The 22,389-nt window shown below is 34.8% G+C and overlaps 2 protein-coding genes across 11 annotated transcripts in view; one reads left to right on the forward strand and one right to left on the reverse strand.

Moving 5' to 3' along the window:
* Positions 1–1,031, forward strand: part of DNAH7 (dynein axonemal heavy chain 7) — a 259,565-nt gene extending 258,534 nt beyond the window's left edge. Inside the window, 1 exon segment of the mRNA XM_070388877.1 lies at positions 744–1,031. Within this exon segment, the coding sequence (XP_070244978.1) occupies positions 744–950 (207 nt within the window). The 3' untranslated portion in view covers positions 951–1,031.
* A 2,515-nt stretch (positions 1,032–3,546) lies between these two features.
* Positions 3,547–22,389, reverse strand: part of SLC39A10 (solute carrier family 39 member 10) — a 160,251-nt gene continuing 141,408 nt past the window's right edge. For all 10 annotated transcript variants that reach the window (XM_070388896.1, XM_070388884.1, XM_070388897.1 and 7 more), the window contains 5 exons: positions 20,351–20,471; positions 18,760–19,128; positions 17,570–17,650; positions 9,264–9,454; positions 3,547–3,913 (listed from right to left, as the gene is read on the reverse strand). In XM_070388896.1, the coding sequence (XP_070244997.1) occupies positions 3,755–3,913; positions 9,264–9,454; positions 17,570–17,650; positions 18,760–19,128; positions 20,351–20,471 (921 nt within the window). In that variant the 3' untranslated portion in view covers positions 3,547–3,754. The remainder of the gene's footprint in view (positions 3,914–9,263; positions 9,455–17,569; positions 17,651–18,759; positions 19,129–20,350; positions 20,472–22,389) is intronic.

Consider the following 22,389-nt stretch of genomic DNA (forward strand, 5'->3'; position numbering starts at 1 on the left):
AAGGAATTCCAAACAGTGGGGACATCAAGAATTGCTATTAGTACTGGACAAAGGTATTCAAGTTCTAAAAATGAAACACTGTTTCCCCTTTTTGATCATAGTTTGTTCTTTACTCTTATATTCAGAAATTAACTTGCTCTAAAATTTTATTGAGATTAGTGAGGTTCAACTATACTTAACATTCTAGGAACTTGACTAATGACTCTTTAAGAATAATCATAGAGTTGTATTGCAGTTATAAAAGCAACTGTGTTTTAAACAGCACAAAATAATAGCCCTTTTAAAATAGTCACCTAACATGGGGGAGGTGATCTAGTTCAACAGTCACTGATAAAAATCCTTTCAGAGTATTTTGGGATTGGCCTTTAATAAAGCAACATAATTTTGAATATCAGTGGTAGCAGTTCTCACCTTTGAAAAGTATATCTGATTTTATTATTAGTGTAAGCACCAAAAGTCATCCTCAGGTAGGTATGGTAGGGAGATGATGAATAGATGGGTAGTATGCTTTCTTAGAGTAGATCACTATTTTTTCTTATTTAGCTTCTAAACTGGTTCTGAAGATAATTCTGAGAGCTCTAAATGTTTTGAGCAATGGCAGCACTGCTGACAAAAATAAAATCAATTTAGCCCATAGAAATTTGCAGACATAACTAACCTTATGCCAGTAATCCCACATTAAGTTCAAATATATATAAATATAACAAACAGCCTTGACTTAAATTTTGTCTACTTCCTTCTAGATGTGGCTAAAGCCCTGTAAGAGAACAGATATACCAGAACGACCAAGTTACACTGCCCCATTGTATAAGACAAGTGAGCGGAGAGGAACACTGTCAACCACTGGCCATTCTACGAATTTTGTGATTGCCATGATTCTTCCCTCTGACCAACCCAAGGAACACTGGATTGGACGGGGTGTAGCGCTGCTGTGTCAACTTAATTCATAATTAGAAGGTGTCATTTCCCTGTTTTCGTATTCTTTGTTAGATGAGTGAGTCAGTAGAAAATATATTTTACTTTTTAAAGAAGTTATTTGGTTTAAGTCAATTTGACTAAAGTTATACTTAATATTTAAAATGACTCATACTTCAAAGTTAGGAACTATTCTAACAGATTAAATAAGACACACTGGTATAGTTGCTCTTTTTGAATAACTTTATTTGGGGAGCGTTCCATAAGCATTAGGAACATACATAAAATGACACACCACTGTTGACAATGAAAAAACAGCATTTGATCATTTCCAGCTTTATAAATTTTTAAAAAATGATTCCGTTACAACAACAAAAAAAAGTTTAGATATTTTAGCAAGTATCACCTTGCAGGACCATAATCACATTTAAGCCACTGACTTACTGTTAATGGAAAAAATTCACACTGCATCTAGTTACTATAGTATTTCTAAGCATAATCACAGCTGATTGAATGCAATGTGATATACACCAAAATTCATATGAATGTCACACAGTGACAGCATTGTACAAGTAACATTAATGACCTCCAACAAACACATGTTAAATTAGACTGGTCAAGCTAAATGGAATGTTGGAGCCAAACAGAAATGTAGTGGAATTCAGATTGTCTAGTAAGACTTGAAATTATACATTAGGATGATGTAAAAACTAAATACTGGTGGAACCCCAAGAAAAATACTAGCAGCAACTGTTACAGCCCTCTTAGAAGTTTAAAAAAAATCTAGCAAATAAAGATACTACCATTTTTGAGAGAATATAAAACTTTATATACTTCAGCATAACCTATTTGCTTTAAATCAGGCATTTGTTTTTAAGACTGGGAGTATATTCCAGCTGTTGCTTTTCATAAAAGTTTTAAAATTAAGCAGATTTAATGCTGGAATGCAGAATTCTCCTTGGGCATAAAGACCCCAAAATGAACTATAAATATACCTTGGTTCAGAAAGCAAGATATCTGAATCACTTGAAGTTGGCAGTACTAAATAAAATATCAGCACCTTTTAGCTAGGTTGCTTGAAGGGTCAAGCAATGAGATGAGGACTGTCCTAATTCAGTGCCCAATGCTGAAAGTAATCTAAGTATAAAACTCCTACTTGTTATAGAAAGCCATGAAGAAAGCAAGAAATAATTTTTCAAATTCAAGCATAAATGAAGGAACTAACACCTAATGAACCCCTTGCTTACACCATACAGGAGAAACACTGGCAATACTCTTAATACCTGGATGCATGTGCTGCTCAGTTTTGTTTTAAAGTTCATGGAGTAAGAGAAAAGGAACTGGGGAAAGGAGGAGGACCAACTGAAGACATTTTAAATGGAATGGAACGAGTTTGGCTCTTAAATATCTGAACAGTAAGATTTTTAAAGCCGCTACACAGGTAGCCAAGCAGATCAAAACAAAGCTGCCCGCAGGTAGTTCAAATACAGTTTACCTGGCATAAATGAAGACCATGTGGCACAAGATGTAAACAGAAAAGCTACATGCATATGATTAGTACTACAAATTATTAGGTCAAAATTCAGGATAAATGTGGCTTGCACTTCTCACAAATCATTCACCATTTATGGCAGGAGAACAGGGCACCTAAAAAAGAGACTAATTCCTACCAGGCACGAAAAGCACATGTTGGCACAAAATGATAAGTGATTTCAGCCGAGTTACTTAACTGCATCTTCCAAGTCACCCGGTACCATGACAGCCAGGGCATCAATGGAGATCACCCTCAGAACCATTCTTACACTCAACGTACAGATTATGGACATGGTAAACTTGCTGACTTACAGCCTTACTGCCAGCCACAGCATGTGCTCTAGCTCCCAGTGCCAAACTGGTAGAGCACTGGGTACATTTAAAACTTAAATTTCCCAAATAACTAATTATTTCTGTTAAAGTAGGGAATCTGAATATTTAGACCATGTTTGGGTTCTTCATTTTGCTGATATATTCTAAAGGGTTACAATTTTAAGGAAAAAAAAAAACATTTTACCACATGCTCCAAACCCCTTACCCTCACCAAAAAACCTGAAACAAAAATAAAAGTTAAAAAAAAAAAAAGCCCAAACACCAAGTATAATATTAATACAAAGAACCATTATGAATCTGTCATTAAACTGAAGCTCACACAAATGTACAGTCACAAATTTCAGTAGTTTAGGCTGCAAGTTTAAACCCTATGCAAATATATACAAAAATAGTAACTCTAGATTCAAAGAATAAGGGCCTTTTCCCAATGCTAAATCCATACTCTAATGCAGCCTGAGCTTTCCTCTAGGTGCTACAGTCCTACTTTATGCAGCTTCAAAGCTGTGTCATGTTGATCCCATATGTAGCTGAATTAAAGGACACTACAATTCACTTTTAGCACAAAGAAAAGTCTGCCCGAAGTCCATTTAAAATATTTTTAAAGTTTAAGTGATTTTTTTTCTTTTTGGTTCAATTTCTATTTCTGCATAGCCACAGAAGTTTCTACTAATAGAGACTACTTTAGTGTTTTTTATATGATTATTTCTTTATAAAAAGTCTTAATCAAACCTATATCAACATTGGTTCATGGAGTCCCATTTTCTCCTTTATCACAAGTTTTATATTTTTAAAAGACCCTTTCATGCAGGGAAAACAGTACTGAGCACTGGTCTTTGTGGTTAGGCTCAAATCTATGAACTTGTAAGTAGTGCAAGCCACTGACTTTTCTTTGAGCAATGTGCTTACAGTACAAGGAACAGATGCAAAGCTGCATGGTAACATTCTCATCATCAGCAGTGATTGCTGGGAATGGTCAAAACTGGAGGTCAAACACAATTTTGTCTTCATAGAGGGCAATTACCAGCATAATGGCAAATCCAAACAGCAATCCTAAATTCTGAAGAATGAATTGCCCCACTGGACAGAAGCCATGTTCTTCATTGTCACCATCACCATGCAACATTTCTGGAAGCTAAAAAATATTTTTTAAATATTTTAAAACAATTTTGTATAATCTCATTTTTTAAAACATTTTCCTATTTAAGAAGTTAGTGACTAAAGCACAACTACTAATACTTTTGAACATGGTGCTAACCATATTTTAGTCAAACACTTAGAAATTTTATGCTCTAGCTATGTACTAAATAAAGACTAAATCTGTGCCCTCCTCACCTCCCAACAGAACACATCATATATGTATTAGTTACTTTTTAAAAGTTTTACTGTCTGCCAACATTTCTGCTAAAGTATAAAACTTTAGCAGTTTTGCCAGTGAAACTCAGGGAAAAAAACACCACCATTCCCACACTTACTGATATATCTTAAGCTCACTGAGAAAGTAAGATTCCTTTGGGGATATTTCATTCAAAACTATCATTTATTCACCCTTTTCCATCTAAATTCTCATTTCCAACTGCACATTTCATCAAGGATACACAGTAACAAGACAATTCCAAAATTGATACCTTTATGCTCTTAAAAGCCATTATTTTTCTTCCAATAATAGACAGAAATAGTGTATCAAGGCTGTGCAGCAGTACTACCAAGTTATGCATGCTATCTTCACAAGGTATTCTATTCTCTTAACAGTGGTAACATTTTTAAAATTTGAAAGCTTCCAATATCTTTAAAGGCACAGTACACTGAAAAGTATAGTTCAGCTTCTAAAGCACAAGCATATACCACATTTAAAAATAATCCATAGAAAAGTATAAAACTAAAATCTTTAATGTGTCTAAGTAAAAAGGATTTGCTGAAGAATGAATGTATGTGCATTATTATAAGCATACATTCTTCCCACCCAAACATAATCAAAATTTAAAAAGAACTATTTCCAATTCTCATATTCATTTTTGTTTGTTGTTTGTTTTTCAAGTTTGGAGTGAATACCTACAGGACACTGATATGCTACTCTACTTGACACTAAGCTTTTACTCCAAACAGTATCTTGGTACTCTGGGGTTTAGGGAGGAGAAATGCAGTGTTAAGTACATAATGTCTACAAGGAAGAAATATCATTATTCATTATTAAATAATGAGTACAATTAATCCAATTACCATGCTCTGACAGTGCTACAGTATATTTAACAATCTCCTGAGAGTCCTATTTAAGAACTACTTCATGCTGGTTATATGTTCGGTTTATAGAAGTCTGTGCAGTAGTGTATGCTAATGGAGGTTACTGTTCTTATCCAGCAGAATTAAGTAGTAGAGACCATTATAAATGTCAAAGGTGAATAACTGTGACAGACATTATATGGTCCACAGAGTTTAAATATTTATTATTGTTTCTTTTACAGAAAAGTAAAAGAAATAATAAATATTTAAACTCCGTGGTTTGCCAACCCCTAGATTAAGACTACAACTGGCAGGTTCTTACCTATCATTTTAGAAAGAAGACTACTTTTATTGTTACAAAAACTTTTTTCCCAAGATTTTATGGTTACAAAAACTTTTAACTGTCCTTAGTATTTAAACATAAACAATGTACATTTCACAGAAATATTCCCTCTAGAATGTGCAGATACCAACAAGAAGAGGCACCATAGTGCCTCCCTCACACTCAATTCTGTCCTGAATGCTAACACCAGTACTGTCTGTCATAACCAGTTAAGAGCCAGCCAGTACCTACCTGTATGACCACAGGTGTTAACATGCAACAGTGCTTGTTGATAAACAGGTGCTATCCAAAGCTTCCAAAAACCAGAAACTTCCAATTTGTTATCTGTCTAAAACTAAAACTACTGGTATTGATGCTGTCTTACTTAATGACTATATAAATCAATATAAACTTCTTCCTTTTAGCTAAAGTGATCTTTATAAAACAAAAATGAGATACTGTCTGTCATTGTTGCTTAAACCTTTTAATGGTCTCCCAAAATTCATAAGATAGACTAACCTTTTTAGCATGGAAAATTGTATGACTCATGATCTGATCACCATCTACATAATTAATGTCACTGTAGATATATTACCTAATATATGTCCTAAATGAGTCCTAAAATATATGTTGATAGTTTGTCCCTGTCTTTTAGAATACTTAGGTGTTTTCAATTGAGACGTTATAACTACTCTGCAAAAGTTTTTTTTTTGAAATATGAAATATGATTTCATTTTTATTTGCTTGCTTTATTAGCAATAATCATTTTATTTCCTCAGAATATAGTCCCAGGAGTAGACTGACTGGTAAAAGAAATGATGTTATTTCTTACATGCCCTTTCCTCTTGATTCTGATAAACTCTTCTACCTTCTTTAAATACTTGGCTCAAATTTCCCATTCCAGAAAAACTTGCCTAATTTTATTTCCCAATTTTTTAGCTAGACTCTAATTTCACAAACATGGTACATCAGTCTATCATAATGTGCATACAAAAGATTGTAATTGATGGCTACTTTTCTTCTTCATTAGACTATTAATTCCTTACTATAATGACACTCTTGTTCTTTTTATAAGTTTAGCTCTCTAATATAAGAATTAGCTCATCCACTCTTCATTCAATTAATTATGAATTAATTATACATCTCCAGCAGTAACTGAAATATTATAAAAATGCCTGCCTTCCGAGAACTGATTGCCTAATGGGGCACAAAATGAACTCAATAAATAAAAAAAATGTTCAGTGTGTTATTAGTAAATTTAGATGCAAGTGCAAATGAGAAAAAGTAAAGTAGGAATAGAGGATGTGAAATGTTGGTGTGGAGACTGAAATTTTAGATAGGGTGCCTCAAGAAGTAAGGGAACTGGCCGGGAGAATGTCTCAGGAAAATATTCCACAGGAGTGATCAGCGAGAGCCAGGACCCTGAGGCAGAGTGTGCCTCCTGGGGGAGCAGAAGTGAGGTAAGGTTAGGAAAATCAGGGATGGAAAAGGAGGATAAAAAACCTTGAAGATCAAAACAAGAACTCTTGTGCTTCTGCTTTAATGAGATGGAAAATCACTGAAGGGTTTGAAGCTCACAAGTGATATGATCTAATCTAATCTTACAAGGATCACTTGGAAAAAAAAGTCACCCAAGGTGTGGTGATAGATATAGAGTGTGGTGGCTATGACAAGGGCAAAAAAGCAGGGAGAACAGTTAAAAAGAGATGATGGTGCCTGGAAGGAGACTAGAGTATAGGTGATGAGGAGATGGAGCCCCAGTAGATGTGGAAGGGACAGAAAAAGGAGAGTCAAAGAGTGATACTCAAGGTTTTGATCTGAGAAAGAATAAAGAAGAAGAAAAAAGTTATTGTTAATAGATGGAGGATTTAAAAAAAATAGATGGAGGATTCTAAAGGAAGTGCTGGTGTAAGGAGTAGGGTTGGCAAATATCAAGAGCTGGTTTCTGAATATATTAAGTTTATAACACCTTTTAGATATTCAGGTAAGCTGGTAGATAATGCTAATTTGGAGTTAAGGAAATGGCCTGGGCTAAAGATGTAAAGAAAATGAAAGTGTTAGTCACTCGGTCATGTCCAACTCTTTGTGATCCCATGAACTGTAGCCTGCCAGACTTCTCTGTCCATGGAATTCTCCAGGCAAGAATACTGGAGTGGGTAGCCATTCCCTTCCCCAGGGGATCTTCCCAACTCAGGGATCAAACCTGGGTCTCCTGCATTGCAGGCCAATTCTTGACTGTCTGAGCCACCAGAGAAGCACAAAAAATGTGATGTGATACACCCTCATTGTGTGTGTGTGCTCAGTCGCTCAGTCGTGCCTGACTTTTTGTGACCTCATGGGCTGTAGCCTATCAGGCTCCTTGGTCCACAGGGTGAGGGTTGCAAAGTTAGAAATTATCAGCCAATAAATACTTAAAGCCATGAGACTTTAGCCATGAGACCAGGTAAGATTACTGAGAGGGCTTTCATCAACATTCAGAGGTAAGGGAAGAGAAGAAAATCCAGCAAAAGACTAAGAAAAGGCCAGAAACATGGGAATTCAGGAAATGGTGGTGGTACAGAAGCCAATGGCCAAGGAAATATTCCAAAGAGAAGAGCATGATCAACAGCCAGATGCTGCTGTTAGGAAAAGTGAAATGAAGACGAACAGGGTAACATTGCGGATTTAGCAATGTTCTGGTGAATGGTAGATCTGACAAAGTAACCTGGCAGAACAGTCAGGAAAAAAGCCTAATGAGCTAGACTCATGAGAGAAAAGAATTAAAAAACAAGAATGGGTAATTACTATAACTGGGAAGGAGAATAATAAATAGGGCAGTAGCTAAAACTGAAACTGGAATTTAAAAAGATCCTCTTCCACCCTACCTTTTTAAGATAGGAAAAGTAACACGAGGTTTATACACTGATAGGAATGATCCAGCAGGAGGGAAAAATAAATGACGCAGGAAAAAGGGAGAAATTTAAGGGAGTTGGGTGAGAGAGGGGATAGATAAGATCTAGAGAACAGTTTGAAGGAAGCTGGATCTAGTAGGAACACAGACGTTTTTTCATAGTAACAGGGACAAAGGTAAACAGGCATTGACACAGGGAAATGAGTAGAAATGGTGACAGGAACTAGTGGGAAGTTGTCTCAGTGGCTTCAGTGTTCTCCATGAAATAGGAGGTAAGGTCATCAGCTAAACATGAGGACAGTAAGTGAGGTGTTAGAGGCTTAAGGAGAGAGGAGGTAAATGGCTGCTTCTGGATATAAAATAAAAATTATTTTTTCTTACTGTCCAAACTTGCTATAATAAATATTCTGTAATTAAAAATTTAGGTTATATAACTGAAACGAGACTATCTAATAGAGTCTACTAGGTAGAAAAGTGAACACAGTTATCTAGTTAAAAACAGAAAGTAACCAAATTATTTTGCAAACACACTGCCTAACACATATAGGGTATAAAAGTAAAATTAAAATTAAACTAATTAGTGGTACAGATTTATTAACTTTAAATTGAAGTTAGAAATAAGGGCAATTACATAAACCCCTTGGAATATAAACCATTTTCTGCAGAAGGCTGGAGAAACATAGTACTTCCTTCCTATTTGCTATTAAGCAAGCTCAAAGAATTATTTTGTTAACCATAAAAAAACACTTCCACCTCAATATTACAAAACCTTCAAAGTACTATAGTAATTTTTTAATTATACCTTTAAATATTATTGATGGTTACTTTGAATAGTAATATTATTTGATCAAAAACTTTCAAGATAACTGGTTGCCAAAGAAGGAATCCTCCTACTTAAATGTCCTAATAGATTACTTAAGATATCATATGTCTTTAAAATGGGTTATATTTATTAGTCTTTCAAACTACGTCCAAAGAGTTCTTCCATTTTTGGAAGTTCATTCTATTTACAGGTTTAGTGTAAGAACAAAAATATAAAATGAGCTGTCTTACCATATCCACCAAGGCTACGTAGAGGAACATGCCTGCAGTGATTGCAAAGATCCAAAGTGTGATGTTATTGGCATACTGACCAACAGCTGTGCCTATGAGCATGCCTATGTAGGCCATCATGGCAGAGAGGAGGTTGTATACAATTGCTTGCTTTACAGTCATGCCTGCTTTAAGAAGAACGGCAAAATCACCTGCAGTTAAGACATAAGGTAAGTTTTAAAACCACAGGATTTTACTTACAAATTCAGGAAAACACCAACAAAAAAACAAAATTAAGAATGACATTAAAAGATATACCTTTATAACTGAAATTTTATAATGAAATTTAATTTTACTTATTAAACCTTAATACATGCAAAACCTTGGGTGAATCTCAAAGGCATCATGTTGAAAAATAGTCTGGAAGGTTATATATGATTCCATTATATGATATTCTCAAAAAGATAAAACGATAGTGATGAAGAGCACTTGGGGTCACCAAAGGGCAAGGATAGAAAAGGGATGTGACTACACAGGGACAGCATGAAGGGGTTTGTTGAGATGATGGAACTGTTATCCTTGATGGTGGTAGCAGTGACACAAATCTATATACATGTTAAAACTCAAAGAACTGTATATCAAAAAGCAAGGTCAATGTTACTTGATAACTGAAATGAAAATTTACAGAACACCAAAAAGACATAAGAAAAAAGAACTTCACCACAGCACTTTTTGTGAGCAACAAATAAAGCTCTCTACTCTGATGTCTGCCCCTTCTAAGGGAAATGGGCTAAGAAAGAACAGAGGTAACAGATTCTAAGTATATTGTATGCAGTTTACATTTATGTTTTCTTTATTCCAAAAGAAAAGTTAAATCTTAATTCTGAAAATCCTAAAAGTGTAAAAAGAATAGAGAGACTTTTCTCACTCATCTGTCTAAAGCTGGTAATAAAGGATTAAATATTGATTAGAGAGACATTACTAGAAGGGCAAAATGTTGCTAGAACTAACAGTCTTGAAGCTAAAGGGTCAAAAGCAATAGTTTCATTAATTGTAACTTTTTTTTGTTTTAGCTACTAAATATACAAACATCCAGTCAATTACTGAATGTTCAGTAGATGCAAGTTACTATACAGAATACTGAGGGCTGTTTCCCATGAGAAGAATAACTATTTCTTTCCCATGAGAAGAATACTGTTTCTTTCCCATGAGAAAGGTACCTTACATGACTAAAAGCACATGATCTAGGTGTGTGTGTGTGTAAGTTATGATTACATGATTCTCATTTATAATAGATAAGTAGAAGTTAACAACAAAGAAATTAGTGCAAGGCATTATTTTCCATGTTCTAATGAAATGCTATAAACTACATCCTGCAACATTATTGGGAAAGATAATACAATCGAGATTACCTACCAATGGCTTCTAAACTGCCATTCTCCAGTTTCCACCTAATATTGCTATACATCCTATAGCTTCTCTCTCTCATCTTAAATACTTAATTCTCCTGCTGAGACTTGGATTCAATGTCAATTTTTATCTCTTCTCTAGAGTTTTAATTTCCTCTGGCCTTTCTTCCTCAGCTTCCTCTAGGGAAAGAGTTCCCTAACTTCTTCCTTTACAGAGTTCCTCACCATACTTTCAATAATTCACCCATCTATTGTGTTAAAGGGACAATTTCATTTAGCAGGGTTTAGGTAATATAAAATGAGACTACAGAAGTGACATTTAGATTATAAAATACAGTGTTTCCTTTTATAATTTCAAATAGAATTTTTAAAGGAGCATTATTGAATACTCATTGAACCAAAGTATTGTTAAGTACAAACATCAGTTCTGATGCCTTCCTGATATTACTGGGTGGGAAGATGATTACTTTCATCCCTGAATAACTACAAAACAGCATGAATTAACTAGACAAGATTCCAGATGAGATATTTAGTTAATACTTTTTAAAATTAAGGTATAACTTACATATATAATCCTCCCCTTTTGTGATGCTGAGTTTTAACAAAAGTATATATTTTAAAAAAGTATATATATTATGTAAACATAACTATCAGACTCTGTTTCTTTACCTGCCCAAACCCCCAAATTTCCTTAGGCCCCTCACTTCTAGTGATCTGCTTTCTGTCCCTACAGTTTTGTCTTCCCCAGAACATCACATAAATTATGTAGTCCTTTGAGTCTGGATTTTTTTTTTTTTTTCACTTAGTGTGATCTAAGATTCATCCATGTTACAATTTATATCAGAAAATCATGGCTTTTTACCACTAAGTAATATTGCATAGATGAACAATAGCTTATTTATCCCTTCAGTAGCTTAAGGACATTTAGGTTGTTTCCAATTTTTGGTAATTATGAATAAAGCCACTGTACACATTCATAAATAAATTTCTGTATCAACCAAAATTTTTGTCTCCTGTATGTAGACAGGAGTTCTGGTTGCTCCTGATCCTTTCCAGCCCACAATGACAAATCCAGTACTGAATTCTCATGTGTTTATCTGTTATCTGCATAACTTCTTTAGTGAAATGCCTGTTCAAGTATTTTACCCATTTTTTTAAATTGTTGAATTGTTGGTTTCCTTATTACTGAGTTGAGAGGTCTTTAAACTTCCCAAAAGACTTTGATCAGATATATATTTTCCGAATACTTATTCCTAGTCTTTGGCTTGTCTCTTCATTCTCTTTAAGTGTCTTTTGTGTAGAGTTTTTACTTTTTAGGAAGTCCACTTTATTACTTTTTTCCTTAGTAGAGCATGCTTTTGGTGTTGTATAGAAGAACAACTTGCTTAATCCAAAATACACAAGATTTTCTGTTTTCTTATAAAATTCTTTTATATTTAAAATTTTTTTCATTTAGATCAATGATCCATTTTTAACTTTTGTCTATGGTAGGAGGACTTTTTTTTGCAAGTAGATATCCAATTATTGCAGAAACATTTGTTGAACAAACTATTCATTCTACATGGGATTTCCTTTGCACTTTTGTTGCAAATAAGTTGCTATATGTGTGTGGATTCTATACCTTGTTCCACTGATTTATGTACCTATTTTTTAACTAATATAAATTGTTTTGATTATTGTGGATTTACAAGTCTTAAATTTAACCTTGGTTTACTTTTTAAAATTCTTCTGGCCATTCCTTTCCCTTTCCATGAAAGTTTTTGTAAAAAATTCATTTATCTCCAAAATAGTCTATTGAGATTTCAATTGGGAATGTACTGAATCTATAGGCAGAATTAGTATCTTAGAAATGCTAAGTCTTTTGGTCCATAAACTTACAACAGATCTTCACGTAAGTTTCCTCTGATTTCTTTTGTTGGCAAATTGTAGTTTTCGGCATACAGATTCTATTGTATATTTTGTTAGATTTAACCAAAGTATTTTGTATTTTTTGGTGTTACTGTGAACATTACTTTTTAAAAATTTCAATTTCTAATTGTTCAATGCTAGTATATAGCAGTATAAATGACTTTTATATGATGTTCTTATATCATGATGAATCATTTAAGAATCTATCTTTGTCCTACTTTTATCTCAGGTTATAATTTCCTCAAAGTTATCTGCATATTTTTCTACCCTTCTCTTCTCAGTAAGAACCTATATAAACATTTGAAAAATAAAGGAATCCTCAGCTGGAATTTACACTGAATAAGCAAATATATTCATCTTTTGACAAATCAATATTCCTTCCTTTCTGCTGACAATGGATATAATTAGCACAAAGAATGAGGTGTGCCTACCAAAGCTGTTATATTAATGCAATCCAATGTTATAATGTTAATATCTGCTAATATGAAATCTTTGAGTTTTTTTTAAGTATATACTGTAAGGTTTTTTTTTTGTCTTAACTAATGCATGTATACACATGTATAAATCTAAACAGTGAATGTTCAATTTTCCCTGGACAATTTATTTAGCACATTATGAGTATCTTATTTTGAATTTATTTAATTCTTAATACTCATGAGAAGGAAGGAAAAAATGGACAGCATTATAGACAGCCACTCTAAGCTGAGTCTTAACACATTATTGACCAGGGATTTTTTTAAAAACTAATGCCTGTGGCATTAATACATCTCTGGTCAATAATGTATTAGTAACACAGTTACATTTATTTATCAAAATGTTATTTCCTTAAGTTAAAACATTGCTCAATGTCAAGAAAAGAGTTTGGATCATCTACCTTTTTGGATTATCCTCAACCTCACTTCCCCTTTATACATTCTTATATAGGTTTTCTTATAAATTATTTTTCAAATGTTTCAAATATAGCTCCTTATGAAAAGGGTACAAAAAAGTGGAAAGAATGCAAAAGAATAATATTGCAACTTACTTAAATTCAGCTACACAAGTTTGGCAAAAACAGAAGAAGGAGTAATAAATCAGGTAATCTCATACACCACAGCAAACATGAAATGAGAAATCTGGGTTTTCTGTTTCCTCTGATGGCTTCAGTTTCTGCACACCTCTTTCAGGGGACCTCCCTATATTCTAAGGTTTAAAAGTACATGTTTTTTTTATAATACATTCCCAAACATACAAAAACCCTACCTGGAACACAATTAGAGAAAGAGAAATCTGTTCAGAAGAGGAACATCAAAATTTGGAATTACTGGGTGGACTGAGGATCAGTCTCCAAGGTACTAGAATGTAAGTGATCCTTGAACGACGCAGGGGCCCAGTTGAAAATCTGTGTCAGTCCTTCATATACTCTATTCCACATGTGCAGATTCAACCAACTGCAAATCGTGTAACACTGTGGTATATACTATAGACCTTTAAGACACAGTAATGGGCACTTTGGTAAAATAGGGCCTCTACTGATTAGATTATCCACTCATATTCATTTGGAGAAACGGAGTGTAGAGAGAGGCATAGAAGCTTCTGAGTCAAAATTCCTAGACAAGGAGAAAAACCAGTCCCTTGGAGGCCGAGACAGATGCTTGGCAGTTGTGTAACTTCAGTGGCTCAGTTGGTAAAGAATCTGCCTGCAATGCAGGAGACCTGGGTTTGATCCCTGGGTAGGAAAGATTCCCTGGAGAAGGAAATGGCAACCACTCCAGTACTCTTGCCTGGAGAATCCTATGGACAGAGGAGCTGGGCAGGCTACAGTCCAGGGGATCCCAAAGAGTTGGACATGAATGAGAAATTAACTTTCACTTCACTTTCATATACTACAGAAAAAAAAATTCTGCACAGTTCAAACCCATGTTGTTCAAGGGTCAACTGTACATGTTTTTTCCCTTAGGGTATCAATTTAGTATAAAAATCTCAGAATAGTTTTAAGAATTCATAATCAAAAATTTAGCTAGGGCAAAACAGGTTTTATATCAAAGTATCCTAGAATGTGACATATTAGGCTGCTTTGCCAACATCTTAAACTGCTAAGTGGAAAGAGAATTTGTCCCTATCCACCTGCCTAGTGTTTGTTGCAGCCTCAAAGGCATGGGTTTTTCTCTTTGCCTAGAAATTCTGACTCAGAAGCTTCTATGCCTCTCTCTACTTTCTGTTCTTCTCCAAATAAGTATGGATAATCTAATCATAGTAGAGACATATATCTGGCCCTGTTTTACCAAAGTGCTCATTACTGTGTCTTAAAGGTAAAAACTTCCTTTAGACCATCTCCACATTGTAGATGGATAAAAAAGCCAAAGCCCTTCAGGCCCACTCCAGAGGACGAAGCTGGGTCATTTCTTTAGGATCTTCCTTTCCCAGGAGCTTAGGCAACTAGCATGGGGCAGTTTGTCAACTTAGCACAAGGCACTGGGGAAAACATACATTTTCATGTCTCCTCTCCTTCTGGCAGAGCAGATGTACGTCTGGATTGGAGTTTCCTCTTACAGCAATAGTGTTAGTTGCTCAGTCGTGTCCGACTTTTTGTGACCCCGTGGACTGTAGCCAACCAGGCTCCTCTGTCCATGGGATTTCCCAGGCAAGAATACCAGAGTGGGTAACCATTCCCTTCTCCAAGAGATCTTCCCAACTCAGGGATCAAACCTGGGCCCCCTGCATTGCAAGCAGATTCTTTACTGTCTGAGCCACGAGGAAAGCCCCAAATAGTAACATCTTAATCTCTGGTTTGTGGGGTAGAACAGGTAGAGATTTGGAGTCTCAATATTTCACTGAGGTGTCTTGGCTCAGGCTTTCACCAGAACAATGCACTGGGTAAACAAGGGCTTACCTAGCCAGTAAGCTATGTACTACATTTGTCTTATGTGTAGTTATCATTGTGTGTCACTCCTTCAATAAGAAAGTACAGGGGGAAAAAGGAGTAAGGTTGAGGAAGGCAACCCTCCCTCATTTCCAACATCTCTGCTGTCAATTCTGTGCTGAAATGGAGCATGGCAAGTGGTTAAGAAGAATTCGGTATAACCATACTTAATTATAAAGTGGCCTGACATATTCCTTTTAGGGGGTAGTGGGTGGTAGGAAGGAAGCTGAAGGCTTTCCTGGCATACTATGGATGTGCATGTGACTATCCAAGTTTATTACTAAGCAAACTTAAAAAAAAAAGGGTTAAAACAATTAGGCAATGTTTCTTATATATAAAAACTGACAGACAGTCTTGATTTGTGTTGCTCCTGAAATGCAAGGAAGTTATTTGGTACATCATTCTCTTACTAGCATAGGAAAGCAGTTAAATATAACTGAGATATAATATCTCACAATGTGAGATATAATATCTGCACACAAAAAAAACCTACATTATAAGCAAATAGGATGTCTAAAAGGGAAATATACTAAGCATTAAAAGAAGGACCTAGAGAAAGTAAGTGATAAAGTTTAGAGGAAAGATAAACCTGAGGCATGGTGTACTGGAAGGCAGTACTGAAGTTAGAGGGAAAAAGACTTAACATGCTACACTAGGGACAGCCCTAGCAGGACAAGCCAATTAGGAGGGAATAAGCAAAGAAATAGGTCAGGCACCCAGAGTGCAGGTTTGATGAACTAACTGTGTTTGGGTGAAGTCGAAAACAAGTAACAGCAATTCGGTGAGTGAGGCTGAAAAGGTAGCTGGAAGCCAGATGTGAAGGTCACTGAAAGGAACATTAATGCCTCTCAGCTTTTACTTTATATGTAAAGGAAGGGGACTGAAAGATTTTGATTAAGTCACATCTAGTCATAGAGTAACATAGGCATATGTCAAGAAAATAGGTATATAAGATACACTGGAACAGAATGAAACCAGAACTATAAGTACTCCCTAAGGAAAATGCCCAAGGAAAAGACAATGAAGGGTCTGGATAAAGGATTATGGGGCATAAACAAGATATATGATTATATGCCGAATGTTGACAAGGTAAATAAAACTATAGGGAATCAAGTCCTAAAGAATCAGCACCAAGTAAGCAGTAAGAGATTTTTTTTTACTTTATATGAGCAGTTAGTAATTAAGAAAATTATATAAGTTAATTCTACTCAAAGTGGGCCAATCAGTATACTACCAATCAAGATAAACAGTCAAAATAATAGACAGTTCAGTCAGAAGGAGGGGCACATGAAGAAATTCCTTGGATACTCAAGAGATGCAGTTTTTTTTCTTTCAAATTTATGTCACCTTCATATCCCTCATATTTTCTATGTGAATGTATGTTCATATTTTTTCTTCCATTTTTCAATTTATAGGAGGAAACCAAAACATAAGAGAAATTTAAAAAATGATTGCTGGATCAAAAAATGCCTATTAATACAATAAAGAAATATCACTGTACACCTTATAAATTGGCAAAAATTAGAGAGTTAATGCTAAGTGTTACCAGGGATGAAGAAACAAAGGAATTCTCAGTTATTACTGCTAGAGAGGACATTAGTTTGGTCATTCTCGACAGTGATATGATACTCTCAGGCATGCATATCTTAGGATCCATCAGTTCTGTTCCCAGGTATATACCCCATACGATGTTCTCACAAGGGTCTCTCAGCATCAAGTCTACAGATGTTCAATGCAGCATTATCTGTGGTGGCAGGATACATGGTAAGTCCAATTACTGGGTGCTAAGTATGTAAAAGTGTGGTAAATACACACCTTCAAGTACTAGGCAGAAACAGCATTAAATTAATTCATGGAGTTAAAAATACACTGATTAGTAAATAAGAAACAGAGTGGGCTATAACAATATTGTTTATATAAAATAAAAATACATAAAAACAATACACACTTTTGGAAGCACATTAACAAAAATTTCAGTAAATAAGAGAATGATGATACTGAATACTTGCCATCAGCCATTTTTTATGTTTTAACATCTCTAAAATTTAGATGCATTTATATTAACTCTTACATTTGATGAAATCTGATAAATTTTAAGATCATGTTACCTAATTCATGTGGCAGTTCATGACAGAAGACAGCTATAGAAGTACTGATTCCTCCCGTCAATCCAGCACTGAAAGCCGCTCCTAAGGTCAGGGGGGTGGAAAAAATCCAAGTGACATTTACTGATCTTCTCTTTTTCTATTTTCATTCATAATGGCAGGTGCATTCTCTTTTACCTAATTTCATAATGATGAGTGACTCACTAATCTCATACACTATAGGTTTTGAACACACAGAGAGTAAAGTACAACAGGTATGTGACAACCAGAGAAAGCTAATCAATGAAATAAATATACCCTATTGAATTAAATTCTCTATTTGTGTAATCTTCTAATTCACCCACAGTGTCAGAGCAGTAACAGTTTTAGTGTTTCAATCTCTGACCTCAATTTTAAGTCATGTAAGTCTATAACTGCGCTTGTTCTTACAAACTAATATTTATAGATATTCAAATATTTAAAAGCATCTATATCCAAATTTTTCTAGGTCTAGAGCATGAATGGTATAAATTATTATTTGTCAGTATGTCCTGAAAACTGAAATCAGAGGTATACATGCGTTTGCTACTACTAGTAAAATTCTTTATTCTTTAACAATGACAGCCACTGTAGCTTCAAAAATATGGTCTCTCCTGAAAGAAACCAAAGCCTACTTCTGAATAATTATTTAATAGTCTGGATCTCAAAAGAAAATTATGTATTAATCACTTTTAATGTTCTCCTAAACTGGTAACATCAGTTTATATTAACAAGATTCTAACATATATTTGAATTTGATATAATGGATTTTTACCATTGTAAAGTTTTTCTTCACTTTTTAAAGTATAAAAAAATTTTTAAACCCAAGATTCAAATTCATTTGTTCTCATTCGGAAATGTATAAATGTATTTGAAAATATGTTAAGGTAGCTTTTTCAATATGGTAACTATCCCTTCAATAAGAAATCAAGTTACTAAAGAAGTATACTGCAGACATTTGTTTACATGTTCAAAGAAAAACCCACTGAAAGTATACCTTTATGCCCCCAAGTAAACTTACCAAAGACGCTGACATCGCCTTTGGAAAAGCCAAATGACAGGACTAATATATAATAGTATACTTGTTAAGCTCCAAGATTAGTACTAAAACAGTGGAAAACAGAAAATGGTCTTAAGGAATAACAAATTATAACCCAAGTTTTAAGCCTACTTACCAATTGCTAACCCATCACTGAAATTGTGGATGCCATCTCCCATGATTACCATCCAAGCAATATTAGCTATTCCTGTTTCTTTCAGATCTGATCCAGAATGACAGGGACCATGTGAATGATGAGAATGTTTGTGGTGCCACTGATGATTATGCTTCCTCAGCACAGTTTTACTCTCATCATGGTGGTTATGTGCAGCAGCATGGAGGTCATGCTCATGAATGGCATGCATTCCATCACTGTGAGAATGGTCCATGATTTTCTCCTCTTCTATACGAAGGTAATTTTTAGGAGGGGATTCTTGCTGGCCTTCTAAATCAGTCAGTTCAGTTTCATTAAGTCGATCTTCAGAAACAACCGAGTCATCAGTTCCTATATTTATAATGGCAAAGGATATGCTTTATCAACAAGTACATGAATGCATATTTGCTTAATTTAAACCCAGACAAAATAGCAGTGTAATGAAAATTTCCTAGGTGAAAGTCTTTTATAATTCCTAAATAGATATTAAAAAACCAAATAAATAAGGAAATATACATATGCATACACATAAACTGGGGTTTTGAGAGTCTAAAAGATGAATCAGATGAAGTAAATGAAGGGAACTGAAATCAATAGCAGAGAGGAGAGAAACTGGCACTCATGAAGACATGTGAAGCTTAAGGAACACATCACCAACAGTTGAAAATAAAAGTGGAAAGTTACTGTAGAATTCCCATGGTAACAAAATAAACCCATAATTTTTCAGAGAACAAAGGAACCTTAAAGTTTACCCACTCTAACTTTCTCTTATCATTTAAGAAAACAAAGAAAAGTTAAACCACTTGCTTCCTCTGGGTGCTTTACATATCTGAACAAGATAATTTCTAGATCTTTATGAAAATGAAGTTTAAAAACCCATAAGTGAAAAAAAAAAAAAGACCCATAAGTGATAACATCTGTCACATTTTTTAAAATGAAAGTTGGCCTCTCACCTAGTTTACAAAAGCTATTATATGACAAAGATTTGCTTCACAAACGTATTTTGGGGCAGAGTCTACGGTTGCCTCTTCTACAGAAAATCATTAGTAATATTCAGGGGAAAATATAAGCTCACAAACAGGAAAAATTATAGTTAAATATTAGGTTTTCCTGAAAATTTTAAGCTACCTCATTACATCAATACAAAACACAATAGATGAATGGATGAGCAGATTTTTATGTACAAGATCACTCTCCTTTAAGTACAAAGGCCTACTCTCCTTTTCTCACATGAAAACAATCATATATGGAGGGCACAGAGATTTTTGCATTACCAAGAAATAAAACACTAAAGATGTTTTGTTTCATTTTTTTTTTTTTTTTCTGTAAAGTAAAAAGTGCAATATCTTCCTTGCCTGGTAATATAATGAATTGGCCCTATATCCCAGTATAATAAATAAGGCTGAAAATAATCATAACATGAACAAAATCAGTTGAGACACATAAGGAAATAAAAGAAACTAATATTAGAGAAGCCACAAAGACAAATTTCAAACAACACAGGTACAGTTTAGATGCAAAATTTCAATTTTTATATTTTAAAGGTTTCTCTTTAGTCAGAACTGTTGTCTACCGGCAAGAGGCTTGAGCTGAAGCCAGTCAGCATCTGGTGTATTATTTAACTTATGATCTGAAAGCTTCCTTCCAATAGCCGATTCTTCTGTGTTCTGCTTCATAAACCATTTCTCTTTTCCCTGAAAAAAAGAAAAATCTGGTATGAGCATTAAATTTGCAGGCACAATTAGTAACAGTATTCACTGTTAACATCTATGGGAATAAATGGTGGTAATTTTATAAAATATTTATAAAAGGAGAAAAAAACTTTTAGAAATTAATCAAAAGACCTAAGCAGATGAAAACTCCAACTAAAGTTGCATGTTTTTTTTTTTTTCAAATATTCAACTAAATGGTCCAATTCATATACTTCCAAGATAAGAATAGGGTAAAGAGTACTGTATTATTATGTGCAACCCAAACAAAATGCATGAAATATATGTAATATTGCTCTCATTTAATACTGTGTAGAATGGGAAATTTTAAAAAATGAAAGCTTATTCCTTTTAATTTCTTTCTGTATTTATCACAATGTCACTTTCCCCTATATGTGACAATAATAGAGACAAACTTGAATTAAAATCTTAAGTCTACAGTTTACCTTTATGACACTTGGACAAGCTAAGTTTATTAACCCTAAAAATATTCATCTATAAAATGAAAATGAGATTCTTATAAGGATTAAATGAGGTGATATATGAAAATGACCAATTAATTACTGACTTAACAGCTTTGCAATAAAGACAACTTTCCTTTTTCATTTAATCTGTTCTCTACTAATAAAGTCTGTTATATTTCATTGTTTTGAATTTTCCTACATTATCTCTTAATAGTCTGGCTTCTTCTCATCAGTCTATCACTAACAACTCTTCTGACTTAAATTTATACTTCTAATCAATGTTCACTTTTTAAAAAGTAAATAACTATTTTAGAACAGAATAAAAGTAAATCCTTGCTGGTTTTGCTTATAGGCTGTGAACTACATTTCAGATGTTTAAATCTTCTAACTGCTGCGTAAGTAGATTTGTTATGGCTAGCTGAACATGCAGTAGAGTCTCCAAAAGATGGTTACCATCGATTTCTTTTCTCCCTGTATAAGTATTCTATTCCATCCATAAGGAATCTTACGGTGGAATCTATTCAGAAAACTAAGATCATGGCATCCGGTCCCGTCACTTCATGGCAAATAGATGGGGAAGCAGTAGCTGACTTTATTTTGGGGGGCTCCAAAATCACTGCAGATGGTGATTGCAGCCATGAAATTAAAAGACGCTTACTCCTTGGAAGGAAAGTTATGACCAACCTAGGAAGCATATTAAAAAGCAGAGACATTACTTTGTCAACAAACGTCCCTCTAGTCAAGGCTATGGTTTTTCCAGTAGTCATATATGGATATGAGAGTTGGACTATAAAGAAAGCTGAGCACCAAAGAATTGATGCTTTTGAACTGTGGTGTTGGAGAAGACTCTTGAGAGTCCCTTGGACTGCAAGGAGATCCAACCAGTCCATCCTAAAGGAGATCAGTCCTGGGTGTTCACTGGAAGGACTGATGTTGAAGCTGAAACTCCAATACTTTGGCCACCTTATGTGAAGAGCTGACTCATTTGAAAAGACCATGATGCTGGGAAAGATTGAGGGCAGGAGGAGAAGGGGATGACAGAGGATGAGATGGTTGGATGGCATCACCGACTCAATGGACGTGAGTTTGGGTAAGCTCCAGGAATTGGTGATGGACAGAGAGGCCTGGCGTGCTGTGGTTCATGGAGTCGCAAGAGTCAGACACAACAGTGTCTGAACTGAATTCCTTGTCCCTAAATTTTCACAGGTCTTTTGGCTTGCTTTGACCAAAGAGAATCCAACAGAAGTTATTCTGTGCCGGTTCTGGCCTAGTCTGAGATAAGCCTGGCACCTTTTGCTTTTTCCTTAGGGAATTTGCCCACTATGCTATGAAAAAGCTCATTCTAGACTCTGAAGAGAGGCCATGTGGAGAAGTACCAAGATGCAGAAACAGACTGAGGCATTCTGAGACCTTTCCAGCCCTGAACTGCCCTAGTCAAC

This window comes from Bos mutus, chromosome 2 (genome assembly GCF_027580195.1).
Source record: "Bos mutus isolate GX-2022 chromosome 2, NWIPB_WYAK_1.1, whole genome shotgun sequence".
NCBI classification, from domain to species: Eukaryota; Metazoa; Chordata; class Mammalia; order Artiodactyla; family Bovidae; genus Bos; species Bos mutus.